The 18,280-nt window shown below is 39.8% G+C and overlaps 1 protein-coding gene across 2 annotated transcripts in view; it reads left to right on the forward strand.

The window, feature by feature from the left end:
• bbs9 (Bardet-Biedl syndrome 9) overlaps nt 1–18,280 on the forward strand; it is a 125,421-nt gene that overhangs the window by 64,086 nt on the left and 43,055 nt on the right. For both annotated transcript variants that reach the window (XM_083525621.1, XM_083525622.1), the window contains 2 exons: nt 2,417–2,642; nt 12,984–13,106. In XM_083525621.1, coding sequence (XP_083381747.1) covers nt 2,417–2,642; nt 12,984–13,106 — 349 coding nt within the window. The remainder of the gene's footprint in view (nt 1–2,416; nt 2,643–12,983; nt 13,107–18,280) is intronic.

Genomic DNA, 18,280 nt, shown 5'->3' on the forward strand with positions numbered 1-18,280 from the left:
TGTGCATGCCACGTGAGTGAGCTAATGCAGGCAATGGCAATTACCAGCAATTACCTCCAATTACCGGGGAATCCTTTTTATAACACAACCGCACAACAAAGACTTGGACCGACGGGTTTGCAAAAAAGGTGCCTCGATCCCTTTCTTCGCCAGTTCCGTTTGCTCGCCGGATTCACTTTATTGTCAAGTACAAGGGGGAATGCTAAGCGAGCCGTAAAAGCGGTGGAACAAAAAATAAAAAAATAATAAGAAAAGCGAGTCTTGGAAATCCGCAGCACCGGAATTAGCGGAGTGTAAGCATAGCGGTTAAGATGGTGACACAGGGAAGGTGTATGCAGAGAGATGGTTTGGTTTCTATAGCTACCGCTACCGCTCCTTCCCATGTAGGAGTGTGTGTGTGTGTGTGTGTGTGTGTGTCGGCAAGCGAGAGTGAGTGAATGAGTCATGGTCAAGACCCAGATAGAATCAGTAAACCAAGCCAGGCGCTCACTAATGACACGTATCATGAGCTTTCTCTCTCGCTCCCTCTCATTTCCTGTTCCACCTTCATGTTCCCAACTCGAGCAAATCGTATCAGCGAGTATATATGTGTGTGTGTGTGTGTGTGTGTGTGTGTGTGTGTGTGTGTGTGTGTGTGTGTGTGTGTGTGTGTGTGTGTGTGTGTGTGTGTGTGTGTGTGTGTGTGTGAAGTCAGCACACATGTTTAGACACACACACTTTTCTCGTCGACCACCCGGAGCCTTGGTCACACCAAGTCACTGTATTCCGTTTTCAGAGCCTCTTATCTTTTAACACAAATAATCCCGAGCCGCTGGAATTCCAGCAATGCAACCGGCCATGAAGAAAGCACTCAGGATCTTCTCACCTGTGACCACCTTACCTGAGCACCTAACCTCCCAGAAACACCCTCACACATAACACAAACACACATTTTTTTTATTCCCCTGGATGTTTTTCAAGTTCCTGGAAAACTTGCGCTCAGTGATGGCTACTATATCCGATCTCGTCATTTCGTCTATTTTTCGCATTTCTCTCTCTCTCTCTCTCTCTCTCTCTCTCTCTCTCTCTCTCTCTCTCTCTCTCTCTCTCTCTCTTTCTCTCTCTCTCTCTCTCTCTCTCTCTCTCTCTCTCTCTCTCTCTTTCTCTCTCTCTTTCTCTCCCTCTCTTTTTCTCTTTCTCTTCCCTCCCCTCTGGCTGTAAATGGCTCTTCCCTGTCATCATCATTACAGGACTGATTACCTGTCATTAGGGTTCATTAAGGGCTATCTGGATGGCGGCAAGGGACAGCGCAGCCCTGCCCTCCCTGTCAACACCCGGGTTCATCCGCCGTCGCTGGGAGTCTTGGACTCCCACACACACAATTTTCCAGTTGCTATTAACCCCTTTTTTTCCTGGGATTCCATGTGCTATTGCTCTAAATGCCAATAGGTTTAAATAAAGCAGGGTAAAAAGGGCGTTTTACTTTTCCAGCACAGTTAAATTCTTCCTTTGCATATCCATGATACAGCACCCCTAGAGCACAGCAGCTTAAGGGCCTTGTTCAAATGGCAGCTTGGCAATACCAGGACCCGAACCCTCGACCTTCTGATCAGAGCCTTAACCACTGAGCTACCACTTTCTCCAGAATCACACAGTCTATTCCTCCAGTCAATTCAAAATGTCAAACTAAAACCCATGGTCTATCTATCTACTATTATCATCTACCAATAGAACAGCACCGTTTTAATTCTTGCTTCTGATTGGCTAAAGAAGCAAACCACAAGTTTATATCAATGTGCAAGTTCTAATTATTATCATATCAATATTTTTAATTGTCATGGTATTTCTAGAGTGCATCAAAATAGGTACACAAGGACTTATATGGCTGAAGTTTTTTTGAAAGGAGTGTATCCAGTTTTATTTACACAGATCAGGCACAACATTATGACATTGTAATATTATAAACGGAGAAGAACCAGTTAACCCAGTGACAGGGTCATGGGTGGCCAAGAAATCCAACAGACCAGCTTCTGTAGCTCAAATTACTAAAGAAGTTACTGTTTTGGCAGCAAAAGGGGGACCCACACAGTATTAGGCAGGTGGTCATAATGGTATGGAGGATCTGCGTATTTATTTTAATTATTATTATTATTATAAAAAAAGATTTTGCCTTTAGACCTGTCTGTCACAGTCTCCTGAATTTCACGCATTACCTAAACTCTACCTTTAGGGGCGCTATACTATCATAGTTCATCCCTTATCATTTAAAGGTCTGTTTTAGCTATCGCCTCTGACTCAAATGTTGATTAGATTATGAGCGATTTTTCTTTCTCGCTTCCCTCGCCTGACCAGTACCATCGAAGACGTGTTGTGTGAAACCAGGCGATGCTTTTGAATCTTAGTGTCTAACATACTTCCTCTTTGCCGTTTCCCTTAGGGCTGGGAGGAGAGTGTGGACGCAGCTGTGTCTCATCTCTTGAGAACGTGTCTGTCGAGAAGTCCTAAGGACCAAGCCATTAGCCTGAGCACCTCCCAGCTAAGCATGCCTAAAGACACCTCGCGCCTCAAGAAACACATCACACTGCTCTGTGATCGCATCGGCAAGGGAGGGCGCCTGTCACTTTCCTCCGAAGCCAATGCTCCAGCGCCTGTCATGATGCCAGGTGAGTGTGTGTGTGTGTGTGCAAGTGTGTAAAAAAAAAAAAAAAAAAGTTTTTTTTGAATCAAGGTTTTATAACCTTTTCAGAAAATTCATGTCCCACTTTCACTTGTCTTTTGATGTCCTCGACATTCCCATCTAAAACTTTAACAGCTTCCAAAGCCTGGTGTTAAAGACCCTATTTCATTGATCGGTGTGTTTACCGTCTGGCTATGTGCTCCTGCATACCTTAAAGGCTCCAGGCCCTCAGCAGGGCCCATCAGGACAGAGGCTCCTACGCATCATTAAACTCCAACAATAGGAGCCGTTGGGGGCCGAAGAAGCCGCCTGTAATCCTCTACAGCCACCCTAATTCTGCCCTTGCTCCCCCTCCCCGCCCCCTACCACCCTCCAGACACACTTCTTCATCCTGCTGTGCGCTCACAGAGAACCACTTATTCTTCCTTTACGTCGCTTTCACCCATTTCTCTAGGTCGCGTCATGTACTTGTGGTTTTTGGCAGAATTACAGAGACAAGTGTGTGTGATGCGAAGCTATTACCGGTAACTTGACCAGATCTTCGTCCTGTATTGGCTATGAAAAAAACTTAGTTTAAAGTTGTAAATTATGGAAACACAGCATTCTGACAGCAGACTAGCTGAAATGGAGATTAGGCGTTGTTCCTTGGAAACTAGCTCGACACGAAAATGCTGGCGTAGTCGCACAATTTCCAAATCAGCGTTCAATAAGAGTTTCGAAAGGCTTCGAACAAAACCCACCAGCATCGACACGCATCATTGCCTTAAATTTGACGTGTTAATGATTCCCATGAATTCTTGTGCTCTGATTTAAACTGTGTTTTGGCAAAATAACCTAAAATCAAGCTGGGGGTCTTGACAAAAACAATCCCAAGTGGAGACGATGATGAGAATTGTTCAAATCTTTCTGAATCAGTCAAAACGCTGAAGCTGTGTTTATAAGGATTCCTCTACAAATCGTTTGCAGGAATATTTACATTGGAAGTGCGGAGTCTCCTAAATCAATCGTTACTTCAGAGAAACATTCGTATTTTACAAGAACATTTGTATTATAAAGTTTTAATGATTTAGTTAAGCTAGTGCTATTGTGGGCAAATTTGGGCTAATTCTAATAATCCTAGGCTAAAATCTGTAGACTTTTGCTATGTCAACACTGATCCGGATAAATTTGAAAAGCGGCATCTTTTGTCTAAAAACGCTCTACATCCACACTTTTGCTTTCAATCATTTGGAAGACCAAAATGGAGAATAAAATATGCATTTTTAAACAAAAACTTTACTATGAACATGGACATTGATCACTGGTTTGACACCAACAGCGACCACTTTTTTTCCCTCTGACGTAATTCTGGCAGAAAATTTCGGAGACTTTCCTGCAGTGTGAATTCTCTTACGACAACAGTCAAACCAAGATCTAATAGGAGCACCAAACCTGATGTGATTAGCGTGACAACTTCAAACCACCTCAGTAAAAAATGTGGAAACGAGTCGGATCGACAGTAAAGCAAGAAGAGACTTGCTCCACACACAGTCGTCTTTGTTTTATTTTTATTATCAAGGCATGTCATGAGCAAAATTACAGTTCGTTTGCTGCTAGATACCATTAGTGAGAGAACAAGGGTCTGAACATGTCACAGATTAATGATGCAAAACGAGTCTTTTCCTTGTGTCAGTTTTTGACTGTCATACAGTCTGAGATTCTACAGTGTGACAAGGTGATCATCATCTTAATAGCCAAATAACAAAATCTACGTAAGTAAAAGAAATAGCACCCTATAAAAGGAATTAGGCATAGCGTGTCTACAGGGATGATGCACTGCAATGGCTGAGCTGCGGTATTGGAATATTTGGTGCACACTGCATTCAAGAATCTTTGTTTCACCATGCAATTGGGAATTTTTTCATGTAATGTTTGTAAATATGGTGGGAATTTTTACTCTCGTGTGACCTCTGAACTTTACTCAATGATGAAATAGAGCAGATTTCAGAGATGGTGAAGATCTAGTTTTTTTGCCATCCAAATAAAATGAAATTCACTTCCAATGAAATTTCGCAAGCAAGCAAAGCTGGTATAAAAGGTGAGTTTTTGGAAAGTCGTTAGCCGTGATTATATCTGCAAGGCCATGGTGGTCGCAGTTCGTTTCACGGCCACAGTCGCCATACTCCTGACGTGCACTACAGTGCAGTACTTAACGCGTCCTACACGTGTGTGGCTTCCCAGTGAGAACATTTCCCTGAAGTTTCCTGAAGTGAAACATCATTTCTCTATGTGATTGGCAGCCCCAATTCACTTTTCCTCCCTCTCTCGGTCCCTTTCTCTCCTTTCGCACTCTCTTTCCTCACTTCCTGGCTCGGAGCCAAAACACACAGCCGGCTCCCATTCGAACCAAAAGTCTGTCAGGCTGTAGATAAACAGTAATTTATTACCCGTTGCTTTTTCACCCGGCTGTGAATGCAAAGTGTTTACGTTTCCACCAACACCGGCAGCAACAGAGACCTCTGTGCCTGCTCGGGCCCCCCATTTTCAGCTCCCGTGTGGGTGTGTGTGTGTGTTTTCAGAGTATGTGTGCATTTGTGTTGTGGAGTTTAGAGTTGACAGAGTGTTGCTGATTCTTTGTGCAATTTTCAGTGAGGATAATCCTAATTGCGGAAAAGGAAAAGAGAGATTGAGGGAGAGACCCGAGGGTTGTGTAAATGATTAAACTAATAAAAGTCATCATCTTCTCTTTTCTTCTCTTTTCTTCTCTTCTCTTCTATTCTATTCTCTTCTCCTCTCTTCTCTTCTCTTCTCTTCTCTTCTCTTCTCTTCTCTTCTCTTCGCGACTGCAGCCACTTATCAGATGCTTAGGTTTCTCCTCCCTAATACCTCTCCCTGTCTGGCTTTCAGTCTTTCTCAATCTCTCCATCTTCCTCTCTGTGGTGAACTGGCCCCATCTTCCCTCCATGGCAGCTGGGACATGTAGACAGGCGGTGATCTCACGCCGGCCTCCTCGGTGATAGCGAGAGCTGATAGAGAGATAGAGTGTGGACGGATGGATGGGATGGATGCAGACTTGCGGAGGAGAGTGACGGCTGCTCTGACCCTTTTGGCGAGCATTCCTTCTCCCTGATGAACTGTGTCTGGATGACACGTTGCCTCGACTCCCCGCGCTTCCTAACTTTGAGCTCTGGCGAGGACTTGCGCACACAAATCACAATGACAGACCCCCTCAGTTTCTTCCTGTCTTTTGTTTCTCTCTCTTGAGATGATTTGTTACTTAGCTGTCTCGTTCTGTCTTTTTTTAACTGATTCAAAAGTCCACCACCGTTCCTCCCTGTCTTTTAAAACGACTTCCTGGACGTCTCGTACTGCACCTGCCTCAGAGCCTGAAAGTCTCCTGAACTGCTCACCATGTCCTCCCTAGGAGACTTTGCAGATTTCTCCATCACTCCCTACTCAGTGCTGGCTCAAGCTCACGAGGTCAGACTGAGAGTCTAGTCATTCGAACTAGGGAGCTGGCTCGCTCTCCTTTTTATCGCGTCTGACGATGATGGAAAGGCAAATTGGGAGGTTTACGCTATTAGCAGGACTAAACTGGACAAAAGTAAAGAAAACTGTTAAGACCCTGACCTTTCTTGCTGTCTTGCTAGTCTTTTTGTCTATCACTTCTGTAGTTTCACGTCTGAGAAAGTGTAAAAGAGTGAGCCAAAAGAATTCTAAAATAGTCCCCTTGCACAGCAATACAGCGCTCCCAGCATTCCTGCAACTTCTGGAATGTGTCCTGGAAATCTTCTTTTTCGAAGTGCTTCAAGCATCTTCAGCAATTCACGCTGGATCTCCATGATGGTGTCAACCTTCATCTTCGGTAAGAGGGTGGCAAAGTACGCAGGAGCCAAATCTGGCGAGTTGGGTGGGTGTGTAAGTGAGATCATATGGATTGTTCATGCACAAGTTGCAGGGGGTTGAGCTTGTTAAAGTTCTTATTGATCTTTTGTCGTCTTTCAGTGAATGACTCATTGCACCATTGCAGTGTGTCAAGCGTATGTCGTATAAATGTCTCTGTTGCAGATTTGTCCAGTTTCAAACAGAATTTCATGTTTGCTCGTTGTTCTAACTTGCTGTCCATGATGAAATCGCAGACGTTGTAACAAACGTAGTCCAAATAGCACCAATTAGCATCATTAGCCCATTGGTCCACTATTGGGAGGTGGTAGCTTAGTAGTTAAGGCATTGCTCATGAGCTCAAATCCCAAACAAGCTGCCACTCCTGGGCCCCTAAAAAAGGCCCTTATCCCCATAGAGGACTGATGGAGAAAAGAACATTTCTAATAATTGCATTGTTTAATGAACATATAGTTAATTTAATCAGATTTTGTTTTTTTGTTATAGTATATCTGAAGTATATTTTTAATTAATACTATACTCTACTATACTATATAGTTTAGTATATAGTATATATATATTTTGTACATTGATATCTGAGTTTGTTTTTGATGTCTCTCACATTATATTAGTTATAAACAGCTGTTTAAGTAACTAAGACAAAAATATAATATAATAAACAATATTTTAGAAAACATTGTAGTCATTAGTGCTCCTTCCATAAAAGTGAATGTATTAGAGCAAGCATAATAATATAAACTATGCCGCTGGAATTGATATGAATTTCTATAATAGGAAATCGATCAGAATGTTCTGACCAATCAGAATTCCTCTTAGATATGGTTATAAACGATTCAATTAAGAATGACGTGTACTTCATTGATGTACTTACATTTTTAAACATTAACAGTAGGATGATTTTCAAGTTTTGATTGTGTGGTGTTGTGTATTAGGATTGTGGTGTTGTGTATTAGAGGAGTGCGGTGTTGTGTATTAGGTGTTTGTGCTGCACTAAGCCAAGCCTGATGCATTGGCCAGCTAGCAGTCTTCTTTACTGCACTGTCTCCCATTCAGCGTCTTTATGGAGGCCTTAAATGCATTCCGCAGTTCCTGTTCTCCATCAAGGGAGTCTTTTTATACCTCCACCGAGGCGTCTGAGTTTTTTTTTCTTTTCAGGAAGCAGGCTTGTATTTTTCCCACAACCACGCTCTTCTCAGGACACAGCAGCTGAAGCCTCGCTTGTAGACTTGCATTTACATATTCGTGTTGGGTTTGTGTTTTCAAATTCCTTCTCCGAGTCACAAGCGCTGTTGTACGCAGGGGAAAAAAAACGTGTGTGGAAATGGGGCTGTTTTTGTGGTAAAAGCATGTCCAAAACACCTGACTTTTGCACAACACTCAAACACTGTTTGGCTTCCACGGAATCCTCCCTGGAAGCCGTGTTATTCCACTTTACATAACGTGTCAGCGGTAATAAAAAATGTGCGCTGGTTTTTATTTGCTTGTCGCTCGCAGCTGCTAACAGTGATTAATGATGATGAAGTGGATTTTGATGTTGGGAATGACAGACTGTGTCAAGGAAAAAGTCCACTAAGTTTGTGGAAAACTGACCAGATGATTTGTACTGGAAGATTTCTGAACATCCCTATCCACATTTCGGTCCCATTTGCCAGTAGAATAACCTCCGGCTTTCTTCTTGGGAGATGTAGATGTTGGAGTGTACTTGTCGAGATTTGTGAGATTTCATTCAGCCTCGAGGGTGTTAGTAAAGTCAGGTAGTGATGTAGGTGAGGTGAGGTGAGGTGAGGAGGCTTTGGTTTGCAAGTGCAAGATCTTCTACTCCAACCCAAATAAACCATATATTCATTAAGCTGCCTTTGATCATAGTGTCATGCTGGAGCAGGTTTTGGTCACATGTTGATTTCAGCAACGTACTGATAGGTGATGCCTGGGGGTATAGAGCTGCATTGGGATCTTGCGGGACCCAACGCAAATCTCCCAGGAATCCCGTCATCTTGCCATCCGGCGATTTGCCATAGGCCCACAAAACAAGAATGCAGAAAACAAATAAAATTGGTATTTATGCCACAAAAACAAAATAATTCGACACAAAAATCGCAGGAGTGAGACATGCATGTTGAGGGAGCTTGTGACGATGGTCAGAAATTCATGGATTAAGAAAACAGTCCCATGCAGGACTCTACGTGGGGTTTTTACTGCCCTCAACTCATCACCTGTACATTCTGGAAATCCTGAGTCTATATCCTATGAGTTTATAGCTTACTAGTTTATTGGTTTAAGGCATTGGATTTTGGATCCGAAGGTTGTGAGTTCAAATCCCAGCCACACCAAGCTGTCACTTCTAGGCCCCTGAGCAAGTCCCTTAACCCCATAGCTACTCAGAACTAAGAATGCTAAGAACAAACCATTTATCTGGGGGGATGGGAAATTTTTTCTGTTATCTCCTACTCATACTGTTTTCTTGACACTTGGAAATCATTTGAGTCAGTGAGCTCTGTAGAGAGAATGTAGAGAAAAGGCTGTCACAAATTTTAGTTAAACGCCTCAGGCAACAAATGTTTAAGCTTAACATTTAATAAAACATTTTATGATACAGTGCATCACATTTATGGTATTTTGAGTCCTTAAAGGCATCCTGGAAAACCGGTGGCTACAACCTTCAAATCTCTTCACCTCACAAAACTAGCGGCTTTTTGTCTGCTGCATCTGCTCGCATTTTTTTTGGACAGAAAGTTGTGACAAGGAGGCTAGACGTACACTAACTTTTTTTTTGTTTGGACATGTTCCAGTGGGAATGAGGTTTCTGCCAAGCTTCAAGGGAAGGAAGAGGAAGCCTACTGGAGAGGAGTGTAAGATTGAATATTTGATGGAGGGAGGATTTTTTTTTATTATTTTTAAGATCTCAGATGCACAATCACTGAAAGTGTGTGTGTGTTTGTGTGTGTGTGTGTGTATGTGTGTGTGTGTGTGTGTGTGTGTGTGTGTGTGTGTGTGTGTGTGTGTGTGTGTGCAACTTTTTCAACTGCGACATTCTCAACTAGCTGTTCATGATGTACATGACCTTTGAACAAACAGTTTCAATGTGAAGGTTTTTTACACTGCAAAATAATGTGTCTATATATAAGAAATAAATGATCTGCCATCTGCAAGATAATAACACTTGCCTGAAGCATTAAAACAGTGGCCTCCAAACATGGGTCAGTTGGTACCGGGCCGCACAGAAAGGATACATAATTTACATTATTTCCGTTTTATTTATTATCTGATTCTGAACGATGTTTTATTTTGGAAAATTACCAGAATCCCTCCGCTACGTCTGTGTATGACTCACTCTTGATGCATGTCATGATGCCTCGGTCACATGTTTTACCTACAGCCGCTACCTTCTATAAGGGGCTGCTCCGGCCGCTAACACATAATACATTACCGCTAAATTTAAACCCCTAAGTGAGCAAAATGAACAAAGAACAACACAGTGGATTCACGTTTATTATTATATTTAGAAACTACCAGTTTTTATGCCGCTCGTATCATTTTATCTAGTCGTATTTATCTGCCACACCTTAAAGGCCGGTCCGTGAAAATACTGTCTGACATTAATCTGGTCCGTGGCGCAAAAAAGGTTGGGGACCGCTGCATTAAAACACTTAGAACAAAATGTCTGAAGCATTAAAACACTTATTCCAAGCAGTCGCTTTAGTTTCATTTACGTAAAAATAAGCTTGTTCATTTTTTTAAACACTGCTTTTCTTTCTTTGTGTGAATACATCTTAAAACCAGAGCATATACAAGGAAATTCCTCTTCATTTAAATTTTCATCATTATATATTCTGTCTTAAAATGAGGCAAAGCATTTCAACTAAAAACAAGATTACCATTAAAATCAAGATCATGCATACACGCTTATTGTCAACAACGATTTTTATTGAAATAAAGACTGTCTTGTAACACAGTAGTTACGATGCAAAAACAAAGTCAAAACATATCTGCTTCTCAAAATGCTTAAACTTATTGCAACATAAAACATTATTAAATGTATTTTGTCACTGAACACTGATGATATTCAACATGAAAAAAACTAAAATCAAACTACAGAACAACTTACTAAAAACCCTGAAGTACCTTTTATAAAGTACAAAGTTCCAAAAAACTAATAACCATACAGGATAATGTTTGGAAAGATTGTGGTTAGTCTTATAATTTGTAAGCAGTAGTGGATGGAATAACCATGCAGTTGAGTTAAAGTGGAGATACACTTAGTCGAATATGACCCCAGTATAATTAAAAGTGTCCTTTAAACTTTCACTTGAGTAAAAGTACAAAAGTATTTGCCTTCAAATGTACTCATAAGTCCTATGTGTGATTATTGAGCAATTTTTATTGGACAACCTTAAGAGCAATAATTACTGCTAAAACAGACTGCTTTTATATTTTATCTTTAAAATAAGATCAATACGATGTTTATGGCTAGATATAAGATTGTAAGTCTTGACTAGATGAGGGAGTTTTTGCAGTTTGTACGCAGTCTGAATGTTATATCAGCTCACAAAATGTCATTTCGTTCACTTCAGCTTGTCGCCAATCCAAATTTCATATATACATAAAATAGCAAAACTGTCAATATAAAGACACGTATCCAAACTCTCCAGGTGGCTAACACCACCCTTCTTTAGCGTTCTCACACCAATCCTCTTTTGTCGACCAGACGCACAAACCACCGCCTACTGTTTCCACCCGCCAACGCAGCCTTGTTATCCTAGCAGGAGGGACTTGTTTCCTCCTCTTGTTGATCCAACCGGAGTAGACGGTGATCCCGGCCTCTTCCATTCCACTAGGCTGTCAGATTAGAACGCTGTCCAAACACCGGCGCGTATCCCGTTTCAAGCTCGAACCTTGGAAAAACAAAAGCGTTCACGTTAGCTAAATCTAATAGCCAACTGGCGCTCCTTGTTGAGCAGATTGACTTTATTGAATAGGATTATTCTAATCAGCCTGGTGGAAAGGCGGGCAAGTGGTGGGGGGGGAGTTACTCTGTTTGAGGATGTAGGACGGGAAAAGAAACAAGCTAAGGGATTGTAGAAAGGCTGTTCGGAACACAAGGGTGCGGCACAAGGGGTTCAATTCATAAGCTCTTTCTTCAAGGGCCCCTAATTCAGGTTGATCCCTAGATAGAGAGCAGCAGACCAAGTCTTGGGACTTGCTGTGGAGACAGAGATTGGGGCTTTGATTTGAGGTGTTGGAGTGCGTATGGAAGATTTCCATACGCGTTTCTGGATATTTTGATACTTCAAGTCACGTCAAGTTTTTACTGCTTATCGTATGGATCGATGGATGCCTTCAAAGCACGTCAAAAAGTGTTTTATTGTTGTAACACAACAGAAATTTGAACTGCATTTAATGTTAAAGGACATCCATTAAACGAGTTAGTTCCAGTTTTTTTCTTCACCATCCTCCCTTCTTTTTTCTCTTTCTTATAAAGAACTCTGGGTTTTTTTTTTCTTCACTGAAGGCTAGCCTGTTAGCATGTGCTGACCCCGGAAATATCTCCCTTTATCTCCTACACCATACTGTATCAATAATTGAGTTTTTATTCTTTTTTAAAAACCATTAAAAAAAATCTATTGTTAGACTTGTGTAACATCTGCTGAGAAGGTCCTAAGCTGTTCGTATAGAAAAGATAGCTCAGCTGGCACTATCGTCAGAGCCGCTGTTGTCAAATATTAATCAACACCCTCTGATTCAAGAATTCAACAGGTGACGTGACTTATTTTTCTACATGTAGACGAGATTTTTGACTTCAAATCTCAGGTCACCAATCAAAAACATATACAGTGTGGTGAAAAATTCCAGCCAAATCAAGCAAAATATCGTTCCTTGATGTTTAAGTGTCCTGGATTGATCTTGCAGACGATATTCTCTCAGGATTTAAATCTGCATGAAAACAACTGGTTTGGATCCCAGAAGTTTCAGAAGTTGTTTGTTTGTTTGTTTGCTTGTTTATTTTTTACGCGAGAAGCCTATCTTCGTCTTGTCAAAACCATTTCGTGCATGCTCAAAAAGAACAGTTTTACATTACAAATCGTATTTCCACAGTGACACTGCGCTAACTCTAGTTTCTTTGCTTTACCTCATTGTTGTGCATGTTTTCAAGTTTAATAATAATAATAATAATAATAATAATATACAAAAAAATCACCTAACTCGCGGTGCACCAATTAATACGTTCGTTATTTTGGATGGAATTGAACTATGACATGTTCTCACCCTGCATGTATTTATTTATTTATTGCAACACATTTTGAGTATAGTGTGTACTTAAAACCCATTAGGTAACTTTACGTCATTATATGCAATTTTAAATATAATTTTATGCAAATGAATGTTTAAATAAAAAAGATCACTAGAGGCATTCTAACATGGTTTAACGGTGCGAAATCTCCCCCAGCGTGCTGCGAGGCTGTCTCCGAGTCCATCATCGAGGAGGAAGAAGATCCATCCTTGCAGCAGGAGGCCACTGAGAAGATCATCAAGAAGAAGCAGCCCTCAAAGAAAGCGAAAAGCAAAACAGGTGAGCCAGTGTTTCCTTTACTTAGGAATTCAATCCAAAGATAGAAATGAGGGAATGCTCGCAGCCTTGTGGTCATTAGAAGAGAACGTTAACCACCGAGCCGCCATCCTACACATCACACTGCGTAACACCAGCCATGGAACGAAACCCACATCTGGAGCCGCCAGCTCTTTTCTTGATGGGTGTGCCTCTGTGGTTCTCTCCATTTTTTATTTTTTTCTTCTGGTGCTACTTTGCCCTCCATCTTCAGGCATCTCATGGTCCATCTGGTTCTACTCTCTTCTTCTTCTGCCTCGAAGCCTGATTGGGCATAATAGCTGGCGAATCGCAAATTTTCCTACCATTATCTAACTTGAGATTTTGCCATAGATCTCCAGATCGTTTTTTTTTCTCTTCCTTTTTTTTTTTATATTAAATGAATTAAAGCTGTGTGCTCGCTGAATCGCAGCTTTAGAAAAAAAAGTGTGTGTGTGTGTGTGTGTGAAAGAGAGCATGAGAAGGGCATTTTTTCTGGAATCTAGGGTTAGTGAAAAAAACCCAACTCATAGGAAATACAGTGTTATTTTTTAAACACAATGTAATTCCCGTTGTGTGAGGTTAAGTGTGTGCAGGTGGTTCCGTGTGTATGCGCAATCGTTCCGGGCAGGCGGTCAAACTGTGCATCATATCACACGTTAATAGAATCGTGGGTTGTCCCGTTGGTTTGGGGGAAAAAAAATTATAATTCCTGACAAAGCTTTAAAATCGTAAAGCCTTTTCTGTTTGTCGTTTGCAGTGACATCTCTCATTGGCGTACACATGCACGTTCACACACATGGAGGAATAACGTCATGATCCACTTCGAGAGATGTTTACTTTGGTTTGGAGTCAAAACCCATGTTATGAGCAAAGCTTTGAGATCCCCCCCCCACCCCCCCAACACACGACTTTTTTTTTTTTTTTTTCGCTTAAAACCACATGAGAATTGGAAGCTCTTGATTTCTTTTACATGGAAATAGGATTTTTGACTTTGCACATCAGGTCACTGATCAAAAACATATACCAAGAGGTGACAAATCAAAGGCAAATCAAGGAAAATGTCACCAGATTTCTTTAACCGTTCTGGAGTGATCTTTCAGATGATGTTCTCTCAGGATGGTGGTCTTATGGCTGTAACTATGCATGAGAATTGATATGAGAGTTTTGGTTCGGATCCCAGAAGTTTGTTTTTTGGTTTGTTTGCTCGTTAATTTATCACAAGAGAGGCCTATATTCCATTCGTCAAACTCTATACAGGTTCATTAAGGTCCTGCTAATGTGAAAGAGCTAGGGATGGCAAGATGGCAAGCATTTGTATCGTGACGTATTGTTTTTTACATATTTGCATTGGTAAAAAAGATTTAATATATATAATTATTAGTAGATTTCTTTACTTTTTTTTTTATTTAGAAAGCAACCAATAATTTGTGACCGCTTTTTTATATGTAGATTGATTTCTCCTCTCTAAACTGTTTCTCTCAGCACCACTGCTGCTATGAAAATATTGTGTATCACAACACTCACATAGAATAGAGATTAACATGGCAGAGGTAGAGCTGCATCTTCCTGGAGACAAAACATCAAAAGAACATCTGGTTTTATTACTGGCTTTTATTTAAACTTTTTCCTTTTTTTTTTTTTTTTTTGCTCTACAAAGGCGTTTGAAATGGACATGCGTTAAAAGTCAGAACGGCACTTGAGTAAAATGTATGATTTGCTGTCTGTCTGAAGAAAAGAAATAAAAGCGAAGTATCTGCACCATATGGAATCGCATTGTGTTGAATCGAATCGAAAATCGAGTCACATTGAAATATAAAATGGATTTTATATGCATTTTCTATGCATTAGGGATAAATATACAAATATAATAAACAAACTTATAGACACTGAATTTATGCGCTCTTTTATTCAAATTTATTTCCACTTTATCTCTGTAAAGCTGCTTCGAGACAGTCTATTGTTAAAACGCTCTACAAATAAAAATGTGTAGAATTCAATCGATCCATAGTTTGGTTTCTTGTAGCAAACTGCATGGAAAAAACCCACAATGGTTTATAAATCGGGGTCTAATAAAAGCTTCCTCTACAGTTCCAGCCCATCTGTATGTTAGTGTACATGTGCAAAATCCACAAGTCTTAATGTGGTTAATCCACCCAGGCGTCGTGCCTAAAGAGCAGCGCCTGACTCGGGAGGTGGAAGAGATTGGGAGTCTCCACGTGCGATGCGTGGGGATTATTACGAGCCAATTACGCCGTTATTTTCCTGTCAAAAGTAATCGTGAGGAAAATCAGCACATGATATGTGCATCTATAGGTTTCAGCAGGGGATGGGACTGCGACCCACAGAAAACTGTCAAGAAATTGTCCGTTTAAAACCAATAAAGTGAGACATCAAGTTCACCGAATGTCTGAATAATGATTCAGGAAGTGTATATAGATTTTTGGGAAAAGACTAAATAGAAATAAAGGTGTTTTGGTGTAAAACAGTGTTGCCATATGAATCATTTTGACAAGAAACTAACTCCTTACATTACAAACACAAATACATCCAGAGGAACAGTGCCTCAGCAATTAAAGAGCATGTGTGTATGTGTGAGTGTGTTTAGCAGGCCGTGCCCACCCAGCGATTCCAATTAAAGCTACGAAAACAAAATAAAAGGCAAAACAAACATTCAAAATCAAGCACGCTTTTCCACAGTGATGCCAATTAGCGGCAGCCACACGGATCTCAAGCAAGAACGCAATGAAGCAGGAAATGTTCCTAAACAGATCAAGGAGCGAGTTTGATTATGTACTTTGGTCGACATATTGGCTTAATTTACTTTAAAGGTTTAAGAAATGTAATAAGGAAAATGAATCATTGTGTCAGATGTCCACAGAACTGCTTCTCACTTAAGACAGGGTTCATACATTTAATCTTCATGTCCAATTGAATTAAACGGACATATTTTTCTACTTGGTTTAGTGTTTTAGTTAAGGGCAAAGAAATCACACTTTAGTCCAGACCTCTATAATAGTCTGGAATGAGTTTGAGCAAAATGATCTCAAATCCAAAAACACATTAGAAACCAAGTTAACATATAAACAAATCCGAAAACAAGTTAACATATAAACAAATCCGAAAACAAGTTAACATATAAACAAATCCGAAAACAAGTTAACATATAAACAAATCCGAAAACAAGTTAACATATAAACAAATCCGAAAACAAGTTAACATATAAACAAATCCGAAAACAAGTTAACATATAAACAAATCCGAAAACAAGTTAACATATAAACAAATCCGAAACCAAGTTAACATATAAACAAATCCGAAAACAAGTTAACATATAAACAAATCCGAAACCAAGTTAACATATAAACAAATCCGAAAACAAGTTAACATATAAACAAATCCGAAAACAAGTTAACATATAAACAAATCCGAAAACAAGTTAACATATAAACAAATCCGAAAACAAGTTAACATATAAACAAATCCGAAAACAAGTTAACATATAAACAAATCCGAAAACAAGTTAACATAGAAACAAATCCGAAAACAAGTTAACATAGAAACAAATCCGAAAACAAGTTAACATAGAAACAAATCCGAAAACAAGTTAACATATAAACAAATCCGAAAACAAGTTAGCAAATCCGAAAACACCTCAACAAATAAACAAATCTGAAAACAAATGAACAAATAAACAAATGAGAAAACAAATTAACAAATGAAAAATACAAATGAACTATTCCGAAAACAAATAAGCAAATCCAAAAACACATCAACTCAGGAAACAAATTGACAAATCAGAAAACTAATCAACAAATCAGAAAACACAAACAAATTGAAAACACAAACAAATCCGTAAAACGCAATGACAATTCAGACAAACCGGAAAAGGTACTGTAGGTATAGATTAAGATTGGAATATTTACTGCTCATTGGACAAGACATCTGTTATTCAAGGAATATACAGGAAATAAAACAAGCAGGAGGAAGTCACGTGTGTGTAAAAGTGTAAAATATTTAAAGTGTCACTATTGAAAAAATTGGTTAAGTAAAAGTAAATGCAGAACTTCACACGTACAAGAAACACAGTTATATGATACACAGCTTCCTACTTCCTGTATATTTTGAATGACGGGTGTCTCATTCAATGAGTAATTTATCCACAAACTATAAGTACCTCTTCCAGTTTGTCTGAATTGTTTTCATTTGGTTTTAGATTTGTTCGTGTTTTTCGGATTTGTTCATTTGTTTTCAATTTGTTTTGTTGCTGATTTGTTCATTTGTTTTTGAATTTATTATTTCGTTTTCTAATTTGTTAGTTTGTTTTCAGATTTTTTTTTATTAGTTTTTGGATTTGTTATTTTTTTTGTGTGTGGTTTCTTATTTTGTTTTCTGATTTGTTCATTTGTTTTTTGGATTTGCTAATTTGTTTTACACTTTTTGGCCACCGTAAATTTCTTCACTGGAATTTATTATGACAAATAAATTTATACCGTATGGCCAACTGGCAAATCTTATAAAAACTGGCCCGTTTTTCCTGATTTCTTTCCATGAACTGACGCAAGTGCGATAAGTATTCACACCAAAGTGCAACAAGTGTCAACTCAGCTATGTTTCAATGTCATTAAATTGGATTCGTTGTGATTTTCAAAACTCCACCAGCACGCTGTTTTATTGATTGTGTGATTTAACTCTTGTTTTCACTACAGCGTTTTGTATTTCCATACTATTATGACAACCGTGTCAGAAACGCGCCGCTTCTCGACGCGCTTTTTTTGAGAAAACGTGTGACTGCTTATGTTTAGATGAAGATTTGAAACATCAAGGAATCAGCAGACGCCAAACATCCCTGTAGTGCTCCGGATCTTCTGCAGAGCTCTGTGCAAACTTTCTAAACAGCTTTTGATTTGTTTCCTTTTTGGATCCTACCTGTGCCAAAACAAAAGCTTCCTCTTTCCCACCTCCCCCACCACTCATTAAGAACTGAGGAGAACCAGGACACCTTGGACGGTTTGTAACATGCTCCGTCGTCTCCCCGGCTTCAGAGAAAAGCAAAAACGGAAATGATTAATCCCTAATTAGTTGTCTGTAATGCACATCTTCAGATGAGGCCCTCGTGGTTTTGTTTGGGTTTTTTTTCTTGCTTTAAAGGGGAGTGC

Source organism: Silurus aristotelis (assembly GCF_946808225.1).
Source record: "Silurus aristotelis genome assembly, chromosome: 22".
NCBI classification, from domain to species: domain Eukaryota; kingdom Metazoa; phylum Chordata; class Actinopteri; order Siluriformes; family Siluridae; genus Silurus; species Silurus aristotelis.